The sequence below is a fragment of the Colossoma macropomum genome, unplaced genomic scaffold (assembly GCF_904425465.1).
Source record: "Colossoma macropomum unplaced genomic scaffold, Colossoma_macropomum, whole genome shotgun sequence".
Taxonomy (NCBI): domain Eukaryota; kingdom Metazoa; phylum Chordata; class Actinopteri; order Characiformes; family Serrasalmidae; genus Colossoma; species Colossoma macropomum.
Window position 1 is genome coordinate 7,154,605 of NW_023494791.1, and position 18,570 is coordinate 7,173,174.

The following is an 18,570-nucleotide window of genomic DNA, read 5'->3' on the forward strand; positions in this document are numbered from 1 at the left end:
CCCAGAGAAATCGAGCCCAATTGACCTCTCTTGGACTCCCGGCCACAGATGGCTGTAGCATCACCAGGGATTGAACTTGCAATCTCTTGATAACAGGGCCAATGCTTAGACGCTTTGGGAGCCCTTCATGGACTTTTAAACTTTTTGTCATATAGTTCTGAATGTGGGCTTACTGAACATTTTATGTCACTGTTCATTGCACAAACATTCACTTTTAAAGCTGCAGTATGTAAGGTTTTTTGGTAAAAGCGAAAGAAGTTGCATTACTGAGTCAGTAGGAAAAAACATGGTAAAATATGGGGTGTGTATGCTGTGTGTCGCCCTCTAAAGCCTGAAATAATCATTTAAAGTCAGAGATGTTGGGTCGGATTTCACAGGAGCTTTTTGGACCACTTCATACGTTTTTACCAATTAACTCACACGCACATACTCAAAAAGAAGGTCCGGTTCGATATTTAGCTCTCAAATGCAAAATCAACATTATACTGATGAAGATATGGTGACAATAGTAAATACTTCAGTCACATCCTCCGGAGACACATCCTTCACCAAGTTCTGACTGAGTTCTCTTTGAATTCTCTTTCCACATGCTTGCAATGATCAGATTTATCCACTTGGGCAAGGTGTCGGAAGCACAGCCCATGCTACAGAATGTTCTTCCGTGTGTTGCGTGCAATTACACATTTCCACCAGAGAGGTCTCCAAATCCCCAAAACTTACAAAGTGCAGCTTTAAGCAGTTAATCACCCAGTAGTGGTTTATTGTCACTTGTCAGGTTTAGCTTAAACGTTCAGGCAGATGTTTTACTTTGAATGTTACAGTTTTACACCTGTATGTGTTTCTGCTGTCAGCTGTAGTCTGTGTATAAGTGCAAATTTTCACAGTAGATGTGAGGCGATGGTCAGATGGATGTAAAGCCTTAGTTGCTGTTAGTTTTTCCTTATCAGGTTGGCGTGTCTGGGCCCTTAGGGCTGCACGATATGGACAGAACACCATATTACAAACATATAAAAAAACACAGAAACACTCCTCAGGAATAAAAGCAAGAAAGAGAGCGAGTGCGTGAGAGAGAGGTAGAGTTGCAAAGGGAAAGCTGTTATAACGGAGCGTGTCAGTGCGAGAGACAGAGTGAGCATATATTACATCATGATGAGCTGCAGTGCTGTCTGAGTGCTCTCCATCTCCCTCCTCTGTCTTTGTCTTTATGAGCAGTTTTTTTTTTCTCTCTTCCACATTCACTCTGTTTCTGTCTTATTCTGAGCTGACAAACTCCTTCCCAGTACACTATAGTTCACTTGCTGGCTGACGAAAGAAAAACAATCTGGTGAATTTGTAAGGCTGGGAGAGTTTTCAGTCAACTTTTTTGTTTTTTGAAGCTTCAGTGAGATTCTGGTTTTCACATATTTTATGTTGTAATTTCAGTTTAGGTCTTAAAATTCATAACACAGAATCCTTGTAGCCAACACCAAACCAGCAAAAGACAACATTTTGTTGGTTCATAAGTTGGCAAGCTAGTTCAAGACAGCATACAGATGTATAGGTGCATGCAGAAGTTTGAACACCCCCAGTCAAATGATATTTTTTAATTTAGTTAAAGCACCCTCTATAGAAAAAAACTAAATAACTTTAAACAAAACATTCTTTTTATATTTATTTGTTTGCTGAGTGTAACATATTAGAAAAATTAAAGTATTAAAACATGCATACATTTTGCAGAGGGCACATTTTGTGTGTTATTTTTTTAAAATATGTTAAATTCAGCAAATAAACAGTAATTGTGCATTAAGTGTGCAGAATTGTGTTCTCTGTATAGATTGTGGTAACTTATGTACAGCTTAGTTTGACCAGCGGTGGCCAAACTTTTGCATACGATTGCATGTTTTCTATAGTAATTGTGCCTTATTTATTTCTAACAAGCAAGTGGTTAAAAAATTGTTTTCGGAAGACCAAAATATATGGAAACAAACCTGAAAACAGCCTGTTTTGAATTCATGATTGACGCAATATAATCATGAATACATTTACATTTGCCCTTTCAACCTACAGCAGTTTAGCCAGCCATTTACATTGAAGTGATGTATAATGTTGTTCCTGCAGACGATCTGTAGCATTTTAGTTTATATAGCACCTCAAAATACATCAACAGTAAATAAAACACATGCTATCATGATTTTGTTCAGTAGTATTATAGTGTTAAGTTACCGTTGCCAGTAAGTGTCATGATGGATGCTGTAATGTTTGTCATGACTGTTTATGTCACATGTGACGGCATCCATTATGACATCTGTCATGACAATTACCGATAATAGTAACATGATGCTGTCATATAACCTGATGTAAAGTCATGATAATGTAAAGATCACTGCTGTCATGATAATAAAAATGACATCTGCTGTGACATATTAATGGCATGGTTATGTCAGTGTTATGTAGCAGCTCAAGTAAAGTGTTAGCTTTTACCTTTTATCTTTATTTTTTATATGTGAATTAAAATGATAGAAGATGGGAAGGTGATTGTTTAACTGAGGTTGCTGTATTGGATGGTCTCTATGTGACTTGGTCATGTGATTTTGTGGCATTGTATTTCAAGCACGGTGAGTTTGCTCAGTAGATTTTGGCCTGGACTGGTTTTTGAATGAGGTACTGGACAGGGCAGTCAATCAGAACAAGTCATATATCTGTATCAGCCTTGAAGGGTGGAAAGTGGTCCTGTAAAAATGAATTAAAGTTCTCCTTGATACATAAAACAACATAAATATCATAAGTAAAAAATAAAATGCAAGAATAGATAGAATGCGTGTTTTCCAGATCAGAGTATGACTGATCCATTTATTATGTATGGTAGGACAGTTGTGTCAAAAAATCAAACACAAAAAAAAATCAAAAGCTTTTATGGCTTAAAAAATAGTGAATGAGTCATAGAGTGATTGGAAAGGAGCCCAACTCCATTTCTGATCTGTTGCTTTGTGTAAAGAGCACTTTTAATTCCAGCCTCTTTGCTGTTAATGGCTGAAATCAGTTTATTAGCTGTATCCTGCTCACCTACCCACCTCTTCCCAAGCAGGGCGCTAAAATGTCCTCATAAACACATGGATGCACGCACACACGCACACAATGCCCAGCAGTGGCTCATAGTTGTATGGGCATGACAAATGTATGAGTGGGCCAAAGTATAATCTGTTACTGAGGTGTTTACTAGGCATCATTCACACAGTGCAGTAGGATAAAACTGCAGCAGGAGATGCTAACTTACCAGCCAACCAGAACACACAAAACCGAAAAATCTTAACTCATACCATTTGCTTTGCACACAGGAGCAATAAATACCAATATAACTTTAATATGCTGGTGATTTCTGGGGCGTTTATGCCTTTTTGTGTTAATGAGCTGGTTGATGATTGTGCCACATTCAAGGTTGAATGACTGTTACTCTTATGTAAGGCTGTATTGTGTGCTTGGCTGCTCTTACGCTTAAAATAAGCTGTACTCATACTCATCCAGTCCTTTACTCCACACATCGGTCCTCCTCCTGTTTATCTCCAAAATACTGACGGTATCACTGCTAACGCAACTTCTCTATAAACTCGATAATGTCTATACCAGCATGATGGGAACTGTCATGATTTAGCTCTAAAAATTGTAGCTGAGTCTTTGATTGTGTTGGTGGCCCTTCGAGTTTATTATTAAGCTTATTGGTTAAACTGGGATTTTGACAGATTGATTCAAAAATGGATTTTTTAATATGTCATATATTTAGCTATTCCTAAGCTTTTAACATTCATAACAGTCTTTTTTGGGTGGGCCGATGATAAAAGTGGGTGGGCCGAGGCCCGCTGGGCCCGATCACAGTGCCATTGATGCTGCTGCTAGATTTATGAAAGTAAAGCTGAAGTGTCAGGCATCATGCTGTGGATACTGTGAACACCAACATTTGCCATTATTTGCCCAGAGAGCTGCACTTCAGGCTTTAAGGGCTCAGTGTGGGTCTAATTGAGCAAGTTCAGCAAGTTTTGTTTCTCTTTCTCTCTCCTTCCCTCCTTTCCTCCCTAATTTCCAGTCTGTTTCAGTGGCACAGATTGAAAAAGTCACACTTCAGCACTAGCTGAGGTCGTGTGGAAGAGAGCTAAATGGTTTCCTCCTTAGTTTAAACCCTCATTCCACTGATCGATTTAGCTCCTTTATTCATTCAGCTGCACACGCTGATGTTTACCGCTTTCAAGGGAGAACTGATTATGTAATACAAATGAAGCAAACAACATTCTGTGTTTATGTTTCCTGTTGTTGGTGCATCTGAACTTAGTTTTACTTGATGTAATCTGTTTTTTAGTTTTGTATCTGTTTTCTGCTGAACTTGCTAAATTATCTGGATAGGAGACCACGTGGTGATATCAGATGCTATAAGCTGTCATGCACAGCGTTTGACCCTGTGTTACCTGCCAGAGCATAAGACACATTTGGGCTACACTCCGTTCATGAGGAGTTGGTGGCTGTGGAGAAGCAGGCCCTTCTTCAGGTTTTGTATCTCAAGGAAAATGCACATCCAGAGCTGGATTGTAGAGGTGGTTACACATAATAATTAATTGCTTAATAATTAATCAATTATTAATAATAATTACCACACCTCCCCATGCTTAAGTAAACCCATCTGAATAGTACTTTAGTCTGATTTCTATGTGAGAATCCTGTGTCCATCATCTCTATAATTGGCGATAAGTCTCCCAGCTGCAATACTGAAAACGTCAACGTTGGGTCTCAAGATCGTTTGATTTTGATTCAGACCTCAAATGTTTCTTAAAACTGGCAGAAATGCTCCTTGCTAGTTCATCCTTATGCAAATCAAGAAAGGGATTTGACCTTGTTCACTTAAACATTAGAAGTAGTAGCAGAAACCTGATCGCATTAACATACTGGTCTTTTAGATATTTCAGTATTTACTGAGACTTGGCTGAAAAAAGTATTAATGATACAGATCTCAGTAGATTAAGAGAGGATTTGTCATTATAACCAAAATTGTTCTGCAGGGATCTACTCTAGGGCCCATCTTATTTTGTGTTTCTGTATGTAATATTGCTTTATTTCAAGTAGATGTAATATTCGTCTGTCTGCTTATGACACTGTGTTGTGCTGCTCTGCTGATTCTGTGTAATTGGTTATTTAGAGCCTGTTAGTTTACTTAAATCTCAATCCTGAACTCAATTCAGTGCAAGTTTGGCTAAATGCTGAGGAAAAGGAACATTTTTCTTCAGTGTAATATTCATATTCGTATTTTAGAAAGCAGTTGCTTCATTGAACAATATATCATTATAAATGTTTTGCCATGTAGCTTCATTTTAAACTCAAAGTTGAAAATGTAACCTTGCTTACAAACTGAGGGTGAAACTGTGCTGTTCTTGTGGAAATAAAACTTGTTTCTCAGGGTCCTCTAGAATAAGAGCCTTGTTTCTTTCAGGTCCTGATCGTGGAGATGTAACCTACAGGCATGCTGTCTTTTCTTAATCTTCTTTATACTGTTTATTGTTTAGTGCTCAGGTTTATAAGTGGTGATAAATATACAAGTCATTGTGTTTTATATAGAAAAGTGCGATGGCCTTGGACCATCGACCATTGTTGGTACTTATTTATATAGCCATTCTCCATAAACTTCATATATCACCTCTATATAGCACTGGAAGGTCAGCGCCTTCGGTAGCTGAACAACACTGAAGATACCTTAGGTTCATTCTGACCTGGGAAAGACTTCAGATACAGCTTCATATTCCTGCAGTAAACTTCAGAGGGGCTTCAAACTGGACGCTCTTATTACATTGGAACAGTTTAAATATTTAAACATGAGCCTGATATCATCTGATTAGAACATAATTGTCCTACTTAATTGTAACTGTATTACTTAATTGCTTCATTTTTTCTTAATATTTTATATGCCTTGGCACCATTGAAAAGGAGTTGCGTTCAGTGTGTTTTGTGCTTTAAATGTGATTTAAATATAATACATGTTTACTGCTCTATTCTCTTCTACTCATCTTGACACTTGACAAGCATTTCTTTTCTTTTTCTCGTATAGGGAATCACCTTTGAAGAGGTGGAGAACTTTTTCACGTTTCTGAAGAATGTGAATGATGTGGATACTGCACTCAGTTTCTACCACATGGCAGGCGCCTCCATAGACAAAGGTACTTTCCTTAAGGGGAATCCAAAATCCTGTGTGATTCAGTGGTTGAGATACAAACAAAGTCATTCAGAGTGGTTTGGTGTGAAATGCTTTGTTTTAGAGAGACTTGCTGAGTGTAAATTGTTCACAGTGGTGGTGGTAGGAACCAGACGTCCACCTCTGAAGTTTACATGAAATGGTTAGATGTATGCTGCCTGATGTCTGAGACATTTTTTAATGATGGTTTTAAATGTATTCTAATCCATTCATGGCAGACGGGTACATGCAGGATGCTGAAAGGCAAAATAGTCCCAAAAGAAATCTTTTTTCAGATTCAAATTTTTTTCCGATTTGACTCCCAGAGTGGTTTGGTGTGAAATGGTTCATTGTAGAGACTCAGATGTCTTTACAGTGGTGGTGATAGAAACCAGGGGTCACCATGTCTGCAATACAGATATAATCATTTTATTTGCTATCCAAAACCACCAGTGAACCTACGCAAATCTTCTGAGCTTTTATTTTTTAAGTTGATAACAATACAGTCATAAAACATTGTTTGCATTGTTTTGTCTGTCATCCTTGCACATACTCTGCCGTGAAAGGCTTTAAACAAACACTTTTAGTCTAAAAACTATCGTGAAATAATGTTAAATAATGACGACACAACACATATTTCATCTAATAACTTTCTGAGAGGGATCTTTTAGAGGTGGACGTCTGGTTCCTATCACCACCACTGAGAACAATTCGGACTATCTGCGTTTCTCTAGAACGGAGCGTTTCACACCAAACCGCTCTGAATGACTTTATTCACATCTCATCCATTGAAATATGTAGACATTCTGAAAAACTGGTGGAGTTCTCCCTTAACCCTGCCCACCAGCTTTATCCATGTTTCCCTAGCTCTGCTCATTTATCCTCCTTCTGTCCTCTCCTCCCTCACTCTCCCTCGTTCCATCCAGCCTGATAAACAGCTCACAGTGCCTGGCTCTGCTCCCAGAATTATTTTCCATCCCTCTCTTCTCCTAACATTTATCTTTTTTAGGTCTCTTGTTCTCCCTCTCTTCTTGCTCCTGTTTCTTACTTTAAAGGTGGTAGGCTGGAGTGTTTAAAATCCTACATTTCTCTTGCATTTTATTATATTTTCCTTGAGTCAATCTATGAAGGTTTTGTGTGGTTATGGACCAAAAATAGTCACAATTCATTTTTGTGTGACCCTTTTCCAACTTCTCTTTATCCCTTAGAATGAAACAGGCAGATATAAGTAAATGAGCTCTGTTCCGATTGGCTGCCCTGTATCGCACGTTGTTCAAACATCAGTCCTGTCTGAAACACCCCTTGTAACTTCAGCATGAATGCATTGGTTTTTGTGACCTCACAAAAAGAATGAGTTGATAATGGGCTGTTTTTACAGCTTAATTTTATACTTGGATCATATGGACTGGCAAGTGAAAGGCACGTTTTGGAACTTTAAAGGGTCCATATTGTGAAAACACACATTTATTTGTTTTTTGGGGTTTTTTGTAATTTAAACGTTTCATGTTCAGTCCCAAATCCATCCATCCATCCATCCATCATCTAAACCGCTTATCCTTCTGGGTCGCGGTGGGGTGCTGGAGCCTATCCCAGCTGTCATTGGGCGGAAGGCAGGATACACCCTGGACAGGTCGCCAGTCCATCGCAGGGCACTCCCAAATCCACACAGTCCATATATGGAAACTAAGCTGCAGAACAGCCTCTTTCGTTCATTGTTTTTGTGATGTCATGATATATATATATATATATATATATATATATCCATCTATTCAGCCTACAGCAGTTTAAACCCGCCCAGTTATGCTAAAGTCGTAAGGAGTGTTTCAGCCCAGACAGCTTTTTGAATAAGACACAATATACCGCAGCCAATTAGAACAGAGCTCATTTACATAGATCAGTCTGAAAGATAAAGTAAAAAAAACAGCCTGTCTGTATTCTAAGGGATAAAGAAAAATAGAGAGGATGGCCCTCAGAGTAAAGTATTGAATGCAAGAAAGTGTTGGATATTGTCTCTATGACAGTGTTAAAATGTGAGGAAAATTTAGTTTTCCATGAAACGGGCCTTTTAAAACATCGTAGAACTCACAGTCTCTTCTCACTTAATACTTCACCTTCTCATTAACACACAGTGTTATAGTTAGAGCAGTATTGATAAAATTTAACTTCACAGTTTTTTCCAAATATATCATAGTATCAGAAAACAAAAGTGCCTTAAAGTTTAACTAAATAAAGTGGATGAAACCGTGTGACCTAGCACTCAGTGCTGAACATGTCGTACGTGAAGAAGCTGGTTCTAACTGGAACGTTTTGTTTTTGTCTCTTAGTCTGTTAGTTCTTTTTAAGTGAACCGAACTCTGTTAAAGTTCTGTTCTGTTAAAGTGAGCCTGAAAGGGAACCAACCGAAAATGACCTCAGTTCTTTTTGGGTTCACAATGTAAGTGAACTATAAAGATGACTCAGATTTCTTTCTGGTCCTTTGAGATCTCAGACCACTTCTGGTTTAGACCACAGCTCCATTAGAACTCAGACCCCTTTCACACCACTCATGATGTGCGCAGGGCTTGCAAAGTGGGCAGCTTTCTCTGATAAATCTAACCTTTCAGGTTGTGAGAGGAACTACCGGACACGCCTGCTACTTTTCTATTAGCCGTGCTGAAGCGATTGGCTGAAGTGCATCACGCAAAATGGGAAAAGTGGCCCTGCGTGTCTGCCGCGGTGGGTTCCGTTTTCAGCTGTGCTCATAACTGAGCTCCACCCGGAGAACAACTGCGTCTGAAATGAAATGTATTTGAAAGAGCAGCGTTCAGTGTGGAAGTGTGAAAGCAGCTTAAAACTCTGTGTTGTGTGCATTTACAGCATGAGCCTTTAACACGCTAAAATCACGCAGGCTCTTCCATCTTATTGCTTTAATATGTCAGGGCTGCTGTCATGAGATCACAGACAGGCTTTATCCTGAGTAGAACCTTAGAAATGATCCTTGGTGGTCTGTTTTTACCCACTGAAGTGCTGGTAGACTGTGGCTGTGTGTGTGTATGGTGAGCCGCGAGGTCTTCACCATAAAGCAAAGCAAAAGCAAAGAAATCAGTCGCACCACAAAATGAACTACAAACTTGAGAGGTTTTCTCAGTTCAGTTCGTTTTTGGGGCTGAAGTTTGTTTGTCTGAGTTTGTTTGGCAAGTTCACATATGCACAGAAAAACATGACTCAGCAGTCTGAGTCCAAGTGTGAAAACGCCTTTAAAATGAGACCTAAGGGAACCGTACACAGCATTGGAGGAGTTAACCAGACACAGACCACGTTTTTAGCAAGGAAATCTACTGTTTATTACATTTTTATGTGTTTTTTTTAACTGTTCTTTCAGCGCAGTCTGAATCCCCCCAGCAATTGACATGCAGTGCAGTTAACTACATTTTTCTATTTATTAATGCTGCCAAAACTGAACATCATTATTGTTGTCGGACACCAACGATGGTGTACCGATGTAGTCAATATGTCATCCAGCACTAGTAATTTGCTTTATAATCTTTATAATCCGAACACCCTCCATTCACCGGCTCTTTTGCACTGCTCCACTTTGTGGTTTCAGATATGAGTCTCTTTTCAAAATCTGCTCTGACCTCACATTAGTGCCCCTCGTGCCCAAAACCCAAAGCAGATAACTGTACTGTCCATTTAGATTGTCTCTTTATTGATCCTGGTGAGCAGTAGCTACTGTTGCACATATTAAGCATGCTACTTCTCTCCACTGAGCTCTCTGAAGGACTCGCTGTGTGATATCAGTCCAGTAAATCAGATCCAGTCTGGAAGTCTGAATCACTGGGCAACTCAGCCCACTCTGACTGCGGTAACTATGGCAGCATGGTGCATGCTGGCCTCTGTATGACCATGCTGAAACTCAGGAGGCTTCATTTGGTTTGGATTTGTTCCTTAAACTGATTAAAACTTAAAGGATATGAGTGTAGAGGTTTGTGCAAAAGTCAGAGACCACCCTTCATTTATGTAATTACAGACAAAGTAAGTACAAGTTATTCATTTTTCAGCAGATGTTTCTGAGGAGATGAGACATCATCACTGTCCAAAGAAAACCAAGTATCTCCAAAGTGGTAACTGTAGAGGAGAGAGCAACAACTTTCAGCGTTCTTTACTTTTAGTGTAAGGCTGTGTTCACACAGCAGGTAAAAGTGGCCCAAATCTGATTTTCTCACCAAATATAATTTGTTTGTTTGGCTGTTCACAATGTCTTTTAAATGTGATCTGTATGCGACATCAGTCTGAACAGATCAGCTCCCAAACTGACCCGCATGCGCTAAAGAACAATGCGTCACGTTGCTTCACATGGCACGCCTATCCAGAGGTAAACAACCATGACTGCCAACAAACGCCAGTCGCTCCTGGAGGGTTCAGCTTCATCTTCACCAGCATCATGAAGCTTCGTTGTACTGACAGCTGGGCTCATCACCCAGAATGTGTTTCGTGCTTACTGCAAAAAGCTCGGCGTCCACTTTTTGAAATTACGCAAGAAAATTTTGTCACAGGATGGTTGTCAGACAAAGTACATAGCTGAGCTGCTAAAGAGCTGAGTCAGAAAATAAAATACATTAAAAAAATACATTAAAAACTGTAGAAAATATAAAACAAAAATAAATAAAGCGTAACTAAAATGTAAAAGTTAATGAAATCGAAGGATAAATAAAAAGAGGATAAAATTAAAAAGGAAACTAAAATGAATTAAAAAAACGAATCATAATTAAAACAAGAATAAGAATATGAATGTTTTAAAAACAGTGGAAAATAAACAATAAAGCACAACTAAAATGTAAAAGTTCACAATATCAGAAGAACATAAATAAAACAAAAGGAGGATAAGATAAAAAAAGCAAATGAAAATTAATTAAAATGATTAAATAATAATAAGATAATGAATTTAAACAAGGATGAGAATATGAATTATAATAAATAAATAAATAAATGGGAGAAAAATAACTAAAATAATGAAAATAAGACAATAATAGTGAAAATCCAGTATGTGTTGCTTCTGACTCTTGAAACGTAACCTACACTCACAGACCTGACAGCTCTACTTGGTGAGTATCTTAAAAGCTTGTTATAAAAGCTGGGAGGTGTTTGGCCACTTAGTGATTCAAAGAGAAAATAATAAAGATTTTAATCAATCCTTTATTTGACAGGTAGAGTTTTGTAATTGGAGTGATCTCTTGGACCTTGTGCTGCAGCTGTTGTTGTGTTTATTAATGGAGTGTTATGGGACCAGCTGTGTGTGTAGTGAATGAGGGGACAGTGATGAGGTTCAGAGAGGAGTAAAGACGTGTCGCTGTGATGGTGGAGAGCAGACAGAACAGAGAGCCGTGTAGAGTTTCTGGAAGGTTGTATGCGAGGCTGAATGAAGGTCAGCAGTCTGAATAAAGACGGTCTGTACCACTCCTACACCTGTCGAACGGGAGGCTCATATCATTAGACCTGCCGTCTCGTCTTTCTCTAAATCGCACTCCTCCTCACTTTTATTCTCCTTTAATGCCTCTCACTCTCCCACCTTTCCTCCCTCTCACTCTCTTCTCTTAATTCTTATGAGAATTACATTTTCTGCACATTGCAGAAATCATAACCCCACCTACATCTCTCCTTCACTCATCTGACTACTCTCTCTCTCTCTCTCTCTCTCTCTCTCTCTCTCTCTCTCTCGTTCTGGTTATTCTGGAGACTAAAGACGTAGTTGTTCTTATAATGAGGCTGATGCTGCAGTCTTGCCCTCTTTTTCTTTTCTCTCTCTTTCTCTCCTCACTTTCTCCAACTCTCTGACTTTCTCACTGTTTTGTCTTTTTATTCCTTTTTCCTTTTTCCTTCCTACTTTTTCTCTGACTCTCTCCTCCCTCATCACTCTGTCTCTTGTTCTTTCTTTATCCCTCTCTCTCTCTCTCTCTCTATCTCAGTCTCCAGTCTCTGACTCTTTCTTTTTTGCTTTCTTCTTCTTCTTCTCTCTCTCTCTCTCTCTCTCTCTCTCTCTCTCTCTCTCTCTCTCTCTCTGGTTCTGGTTCTGGTTATTCTGGAGACTAAAGACTTATTATTTTTCTTTATTAGATAATGCTGCAGTCTCTCCCTCTCTTTTTTCTTTCTCGCTCATTCTCTCTCTCCTTTTTCTTTCTCTCCTCACTCTTTCTCCAACTCTCTGACTTTCTCACTTTTATCTTTCTTCCTCCCTTTCCTTTTTCCTTCCTTCTGTTTCTCTGACTCTCCCCTTCCTCATCACTCTCTCTTTCATTCTTTCTTTATCCCTCTTTCTCTCTCTGTCTCTCCATCTCCTGTCTCTGACACTCTCTTTGCTTTCTTCCTCTCTTTTCTCTCCCCCTCTCTTCTCTCTCACTCTCACTGTGGGAGAAAGTGTCTGTTATTGATTCAGTCGTGAGCGACACAAACACAATATTGCTCCTAATCTAGTTCACCGGCACTTTACCTCATAAAGCCTCACCACGTTCACTATAAATTTGCTCTGACTGCAAGGAGATGAGACCCCCTAAGCTTTTATTGTTCTCTCTATCCCTCTCTCTCTCTCTCCCCTGCCTCTCTGTAGCTACAATGAAGCAAGTGGCTCGCACAGTAGCGAAGGTGGAGCTGTCAGATCACGTCTGTGACGTGGTGTTTGCCTTATTCGACTGTGATGGTAAGTGGTCCTGTGGAGAGGAGTGAGGTATATGATTATAAGTTAACATAAATAAATTTACACATTCTCCACGGGGAACAAACTTAAATGCAAACTTAAAGGCATTTTTTTAGTGCAGCAAATGTTAGTGCATAATTTATTTGCAAAGCTTTACATATTAGTGAAAATACGTAAATTATAAAATTCACAGGTCACCATTTTTAAGAATGTGTTAACTTCTGTTCATTTAGAAAATTGATAAAACGTGTAATTTGACCTGGGTGCCCAACTAGCTAGCAAGAAGATAAGAATGTTTTATATGTGTGTGTGTGTGTGTGTGTGTGTGTGTGTGTGTGTGTGTGTATATATTTATATATAATCACTGCTGTCAGAACAAAACAATTGCAATTCTTTTTTTGTCGTTTTGTACTTTTTTACAGAATTTGAAAATGCCAGCTGACCTTTAAAATATGGCAAAATTTCATGATGAATTGACCACCAGAAATACTCCAAAAGTACTTGGGGGGGATGAGGGGGAATCCGGTTCCATTAACTTGCATTCAAAACTAAGAATGATTTCTCCTTCTCCTGTAAAATTATGTTTTGGAGATACAAGTGTTTTTTGCCGACAGCAGCGATATATATTTTGGAAATGGGGTTGTATGTGTGTATATTTATATATATATATATATTTGATTTATTTTACAGCATTGGGCAGACACTCTTATCCAGAGCAACTTACAATTTGATCATTTTACACAGGTAGGCGAAGGTAGTGTTAGGAGTCTTGCCCAAGGACTGTAGGGTGCTTACCCAGGCAGGGATTGAACCCCAGTCTACAGCGTTACCTACTACACTATACCATATATATAAAATGCAGGTTTAGGTTCTCTTGGATTTTAACTTACAGCTTGACTCTGACTTACAGCTGGTCAGTTAAGAGCTAGTTGAACAAAACCGCATTGTTACACAGTGCATGTTTAGTATGATTTCAACTTATCTTGTTACTGATGTAATTTAATGTTACTTAACCAGTGAAATGCAGTACCGTAACATCAGGTCAAATGAAAGAATTGTAAACTGTGTTATCTCTGTGTCACAGGCAACGGCGAGCTGAGCAACAAGGAGTTCATCGCCATCATGAAGCAGAGGCTGATGCGGGGACTGGAGAAACCCAAAGACATGGGCTTCACCCGCCTGGTGCGAGCCATGTGGAAGTGTGCCCAGGACACCGCCTGGGACTTTGCCATGCCCAAACAGCAGTAGAGAGAATGAAAGCAAGAGATGACAGCTGAATGTCCTCTTGTCACCAGGTTCCTTCTGGAACTGAGTGAATCATTATGAAATACCATATTTCATAATGTCTCATAAGCCTGATCAATCAAGTGATCAATCGAGTGAGCTGTAGGGTATCAGAGCTCCTGCATGAGGAAACCGCTGCAGTGTGTGTGTATGTATGTATGTGTGCGGCCTCTACACACTACCCCAAATGACACTTACATTTTCATGGTGTTGCGCTATATTACTATTTTTGTCTGGGTTTATGCAGTTCTTTAAAGCGGTGGTTCTCAAACCGGTCCACAGGGACCAGCAGCCAGTCCAGGTTTATTCTCCAACCCAATTTGCAACACATAGAGATCAAGCAAAAATCTGGAGCGTCTGGGTGTCCCTGAGGACTGGTTTGAGAACCACTGCTTTAAAGGAACACTTTTTTTTTCTCAGTCTGCCACATCTATAGCACACGGTTGATAACCATAGTCAGTAATTTTGAGACTTTTTCTGTATTTAGCAAAAGAACAGAAACAGAAAACCTGTTTACTCAAAGCTCACATACAACAAAAGCCAGTAAGCAGATGCTGGAGCACTTTCCCATTGGCTTCTGTTCTAGTTATGTTTTAAGCCAACAGGTTTTCTGTTCTTTCACAATGTACAGGCAAATTACTGAGCCCGTTTACACCTGATCACTCCATGTGACTCGTACCTGGATTGTGTCCTGATAAGATTTAAGCCACATGCATTTACGCTTTATAGTGAAATATCTCTCCGGTTAGTCGGACTGAAATCAGATTGATGGAATATACAAATCCGCTCGTTAAGCGGCAACCAATTATCAGTCGTTTACTATGACGTCTGCAGTTTGTTTTGTGCATATGGCTATTAAGCATTTTGTTTCGTCAGGTCCCCGACATGTGCCCAGTGACGTACAGCATGACGAGGAGTTTGGGTTGTACTGGGAGGGTTTTTTGTTGAACGTGTCTGGGAGAGAGGGATGTGTTTACGCTGCTGTAACGTAGCTCAAATGCGTCTCGGATCACCTCCTGAAGTGGTTTCTGCAGTCGGATCTGTGTTTTAAATGCATCTTGGGTGCGTTTACACTTGCTTTTTTATGTGGCTTGGTCTTGGTCCAGATATCATCCTGATACTGAAGACCAGGTGTAAACAGGGTCATTGACTATGGTAGTCGACTGTTTATTACAAATGCTGGAATATTCCTCTAAGAACTGAGGGAATTGAGACGTTGAGGATGATTAATTTACATCAGTTTAGGTGTGCATTCAGAAGTAGTTCATGCACTGGATTGTTCAGCATTTGCAAATGGAAACTCATCAGAGCGCCGTACTCCATCCTCTTGCATATCATACATGTACTTTCAATATATTTTTGAGAATGGTGACACAGATTTGCAGCACAAAACTCAGAAGGCCGCTGTTTGAAATGAAATGGCCAAAGCCCAGCATTACAATGAGCTTTATTTATCACTCCAGATATTTCTCCATGTCTTCTCAATGTTGGTGAATGAGTGTATAAAAGTATATCAACGTATATTAAACCATTTTTCATGACTTCTGTGGTCTCTGTGTCTGAGGTTCTGTAAGTGAGGAGTGAGGAGTGAAGCATACTGTGAAGAGTGTGTCTGTAAAACAGCAGCTGCACTTATCAGTTAGATATGAATCTCTGTGGCTGATAAAAAGCCACCTGATGGATTGTATTCCTCTGTTAATGTGGTGCTGTATGTGCATACAAACACACAAAAGACTACACAAACTCTCCAGACAAACAGTCGCATGCATCATTTATTCTCTAATACTTGGTTACACAGCCCCTTGCCTTAAAGGGGATTTCCACCAGATTTTCATAATTCCTGTACAGTTAAATTATGAAGTTGGAAACAAAAGTTCAGTGTGGTTTAATGTGAAATGCTCCAACTCAAACAGTACAAAATTGCCTGATTGCAAGTATTTGGCGTGATCTTGATTATTAATTTTGTGGGGGGATAAAGGGGAATTCCACCAGGTTTTCATAATTTCTGTACAGTTGAATCAATTAGATGTAAACAAAGTAATTCCGAGTAGTTTAATGTGAAATGCTCATTCTTACCAACTCAATACTTGGCCTGTCACAAATATTACATAATTGCCTGATTGCAAGTATTTGCTGTGATCTTGATTATTAACCATGGGTGTGGAGCCCCTTGCCTTAAAGGGCAATTCCACCGGGTTTTCATAATTTTAGAGCAGTTTAATGTGAAATGCTCATATATTCTAACCACCTCTTACCAACACCAGCAGTGTTTAATGCCTCTAAAAGCTCCCTCACAGAAAGTTATTACATGAAATGGTTACACATATCTAGTCTGTTGACATTATTTTATGATAGTTTTGAGTTGGTTTTGGCCTACAGTGCAATTTTATAAAAGCCATTCATGAGGGAGGTACATGCAGGGCGTTCTGCAGCAAAATAGTACCCATTGAAAATATATTTATTTGGATTTTACCATCATCAACATTACACATAAAAACTCAGATGACGTGTTTTTGGATAGTAAATAAAATGGCTATATTAGTGTTGTAGACATTGTGACCTCTGGTTCCCATCACCACCACTGTAATGAAATTCAGTAATTCGGAGAGCCAGTAAGTTTCTCAACAATTGATTTCACATTTCACATCAAACCGCTTTGAAGGACTTTGCTTACATCTCAACAGTTGAATTATGGAGACATTTTTAAAACACTGTGAAATTCCCCTTTAATAATTGTGCCAATTCTGTCTCTTGAGATTTATTTAAGTCCACTCTTGCATTTTGTTGGGGAAGGGATCCGAAAGACAACACGTTATAAAATGTTTTTTGTGTTGTGTGCAATTACAAATTTCCACCAGAGGCGTATAGTTCATTTTATTAAGTTAACCAAGTTCAGGTATATTTCCCAAATGTACTTGATGTAGGAAGTATACTAATATCAATGTACTAGTAGTATACTTGTAAGTGTACTATTACAGTACTTCTTGGGGCTGAATTGTCCCACATTTTAGTTTATAAAAGTATACCTTTCTTGTACTTTAGATGTAAGAGTTGTAAACTTTGAGTGCACAACTAGTTCACGTCTAGGTTTTATTTTGTACTGCAGCTATACTGTGAACTACACTATAAGTGCACTTAAAGGTACTGGTTATAAACTTTTAGCCCACTTTTTAGTTTATGTAAGTATATTTTGAAATATACTGCAAGTAAACTTATATATACTGTTAGTTTACTACTTATATAACACTAGTCCAAAATTGAGTTTATAAAAGTATACTTTTAAGTATTCTTTAGGTATAAGAGTAGTAAACTTTGAGTACACAACTACTTTACATCTAAGTATTATTTTTTTTGTACTGCAACTATATTGTGAACTACAATATAAGTGCACTTAAAGGTACTTTTAGTTTACTATTATATTATATATATATATATATATATATATATATATATATATATATATATATATATATATATGTGTGTATATACACAACTGTGTTTAAGTACAAGTATAGGCCAAATATGCTCAAATATGCTTGTCAGTTTACCCCAAGTATACTTAAGCATAATTTTGTGTCGTATATCTCTGTTAAGTACATAAAAAGTCAACTTAAAGCGTACTCATTCTGAAAAGAAATACACTAAAAGCACACTTTGTTTTTGTTAGGGGACTCCACTGAGTATCAGTAAAGAAATTATGGGACTTTTGTTTGTCCAGTGAGCTTTTTTCACACATACTCCTTTATACAGGGAGCCTTTTATAAGCTACATAACTGCAGCCACGAGACTACAATAACAAAGATGAGGTGAACTGATTGAATAGTAGGCCCATCACAATTATTACATAATCTCCTGATTGCAATTATTTGACGTGATTCTGATTATCGGTTAGACTGATATCTCTCAATTTCCACATAATTCAATCGTTGAGATGTAAACAAACTCAAAGTGGTTTGATGTGAAATGGTTCATTGCATAGAAATTTACTTTTGTCCTTACAGTGGTGGTGGATTGGAACCAGGAGTCCTGATGTCTACAGTGCAAATGCATCCGTTTTATTTACTATCCAGAAGCACCAGTGAACCTACACGTGTCTTCTGAATGTTAAAGGTAATGATGATAATGGTCCAACAGTGGTTAATCTGAAAAAGAAGTTTTATTTGCATTTTTTCCTTCATTAATAAAAAGTATTGAGACACATCGTGGGTCTTTATGGAAACAACAAAAGTTCTAACTTCTAAATCACAGCTGTTTATATGGAAATTATTCATCAGCTAATATTTCATGATCATCACAGGCTTATTTAATACAGCAGAGCCAGAGCCTGTATTCCATAGGCCTGTGATGTTCTGTGCACATACACAGACTAAGCGTGAACGAGCTGAGGCCAAAGCGAGGTGGGCTGTGAGAAGGAAACTGAGCTCGCAGTCAT

At 38.6% G+C, this 18,570-nt stretch overlaps 1 protein-coding gene across 4 annotated transcripts in view; it reads left to right on the forward strand.

The window, feature by feature from the left end:
• micu1 (mitochondrial calcium uptake 1) overlaps positions 1 to 15,683 on the forward strand; it is a 102,923-nt gene extending 87,240 nt beyond the window's left edge. For all 4 annotated transcript variants that reach the window (XM_036573729.1, XM_036573730.1, XM_036573731.1 and 1 more), the window contains 3 exons: positions 6,062 to 6,170; positions 12,768 to 12,857; positions 13,939 to 15,683. In XM_036573729.1, the coding sequence (XP_036429622.1) occupies positions 6,062 to 6,170; positions 12,768 to 12,857; positions 13,939 to 14,102 (363 nt within the window). In that variant the 3' untranslated portion in view covers positions 14,103 to 15,683. The remainder of the gene's footprint in view (positions 1 to 6,061; positions 6,171 to 12,767; positions 12,858 to 13,938) is intronic.
• The last annotated feature ends 2,887 nt before the right edge of the window (positions 15,684 to 18,570 follow it).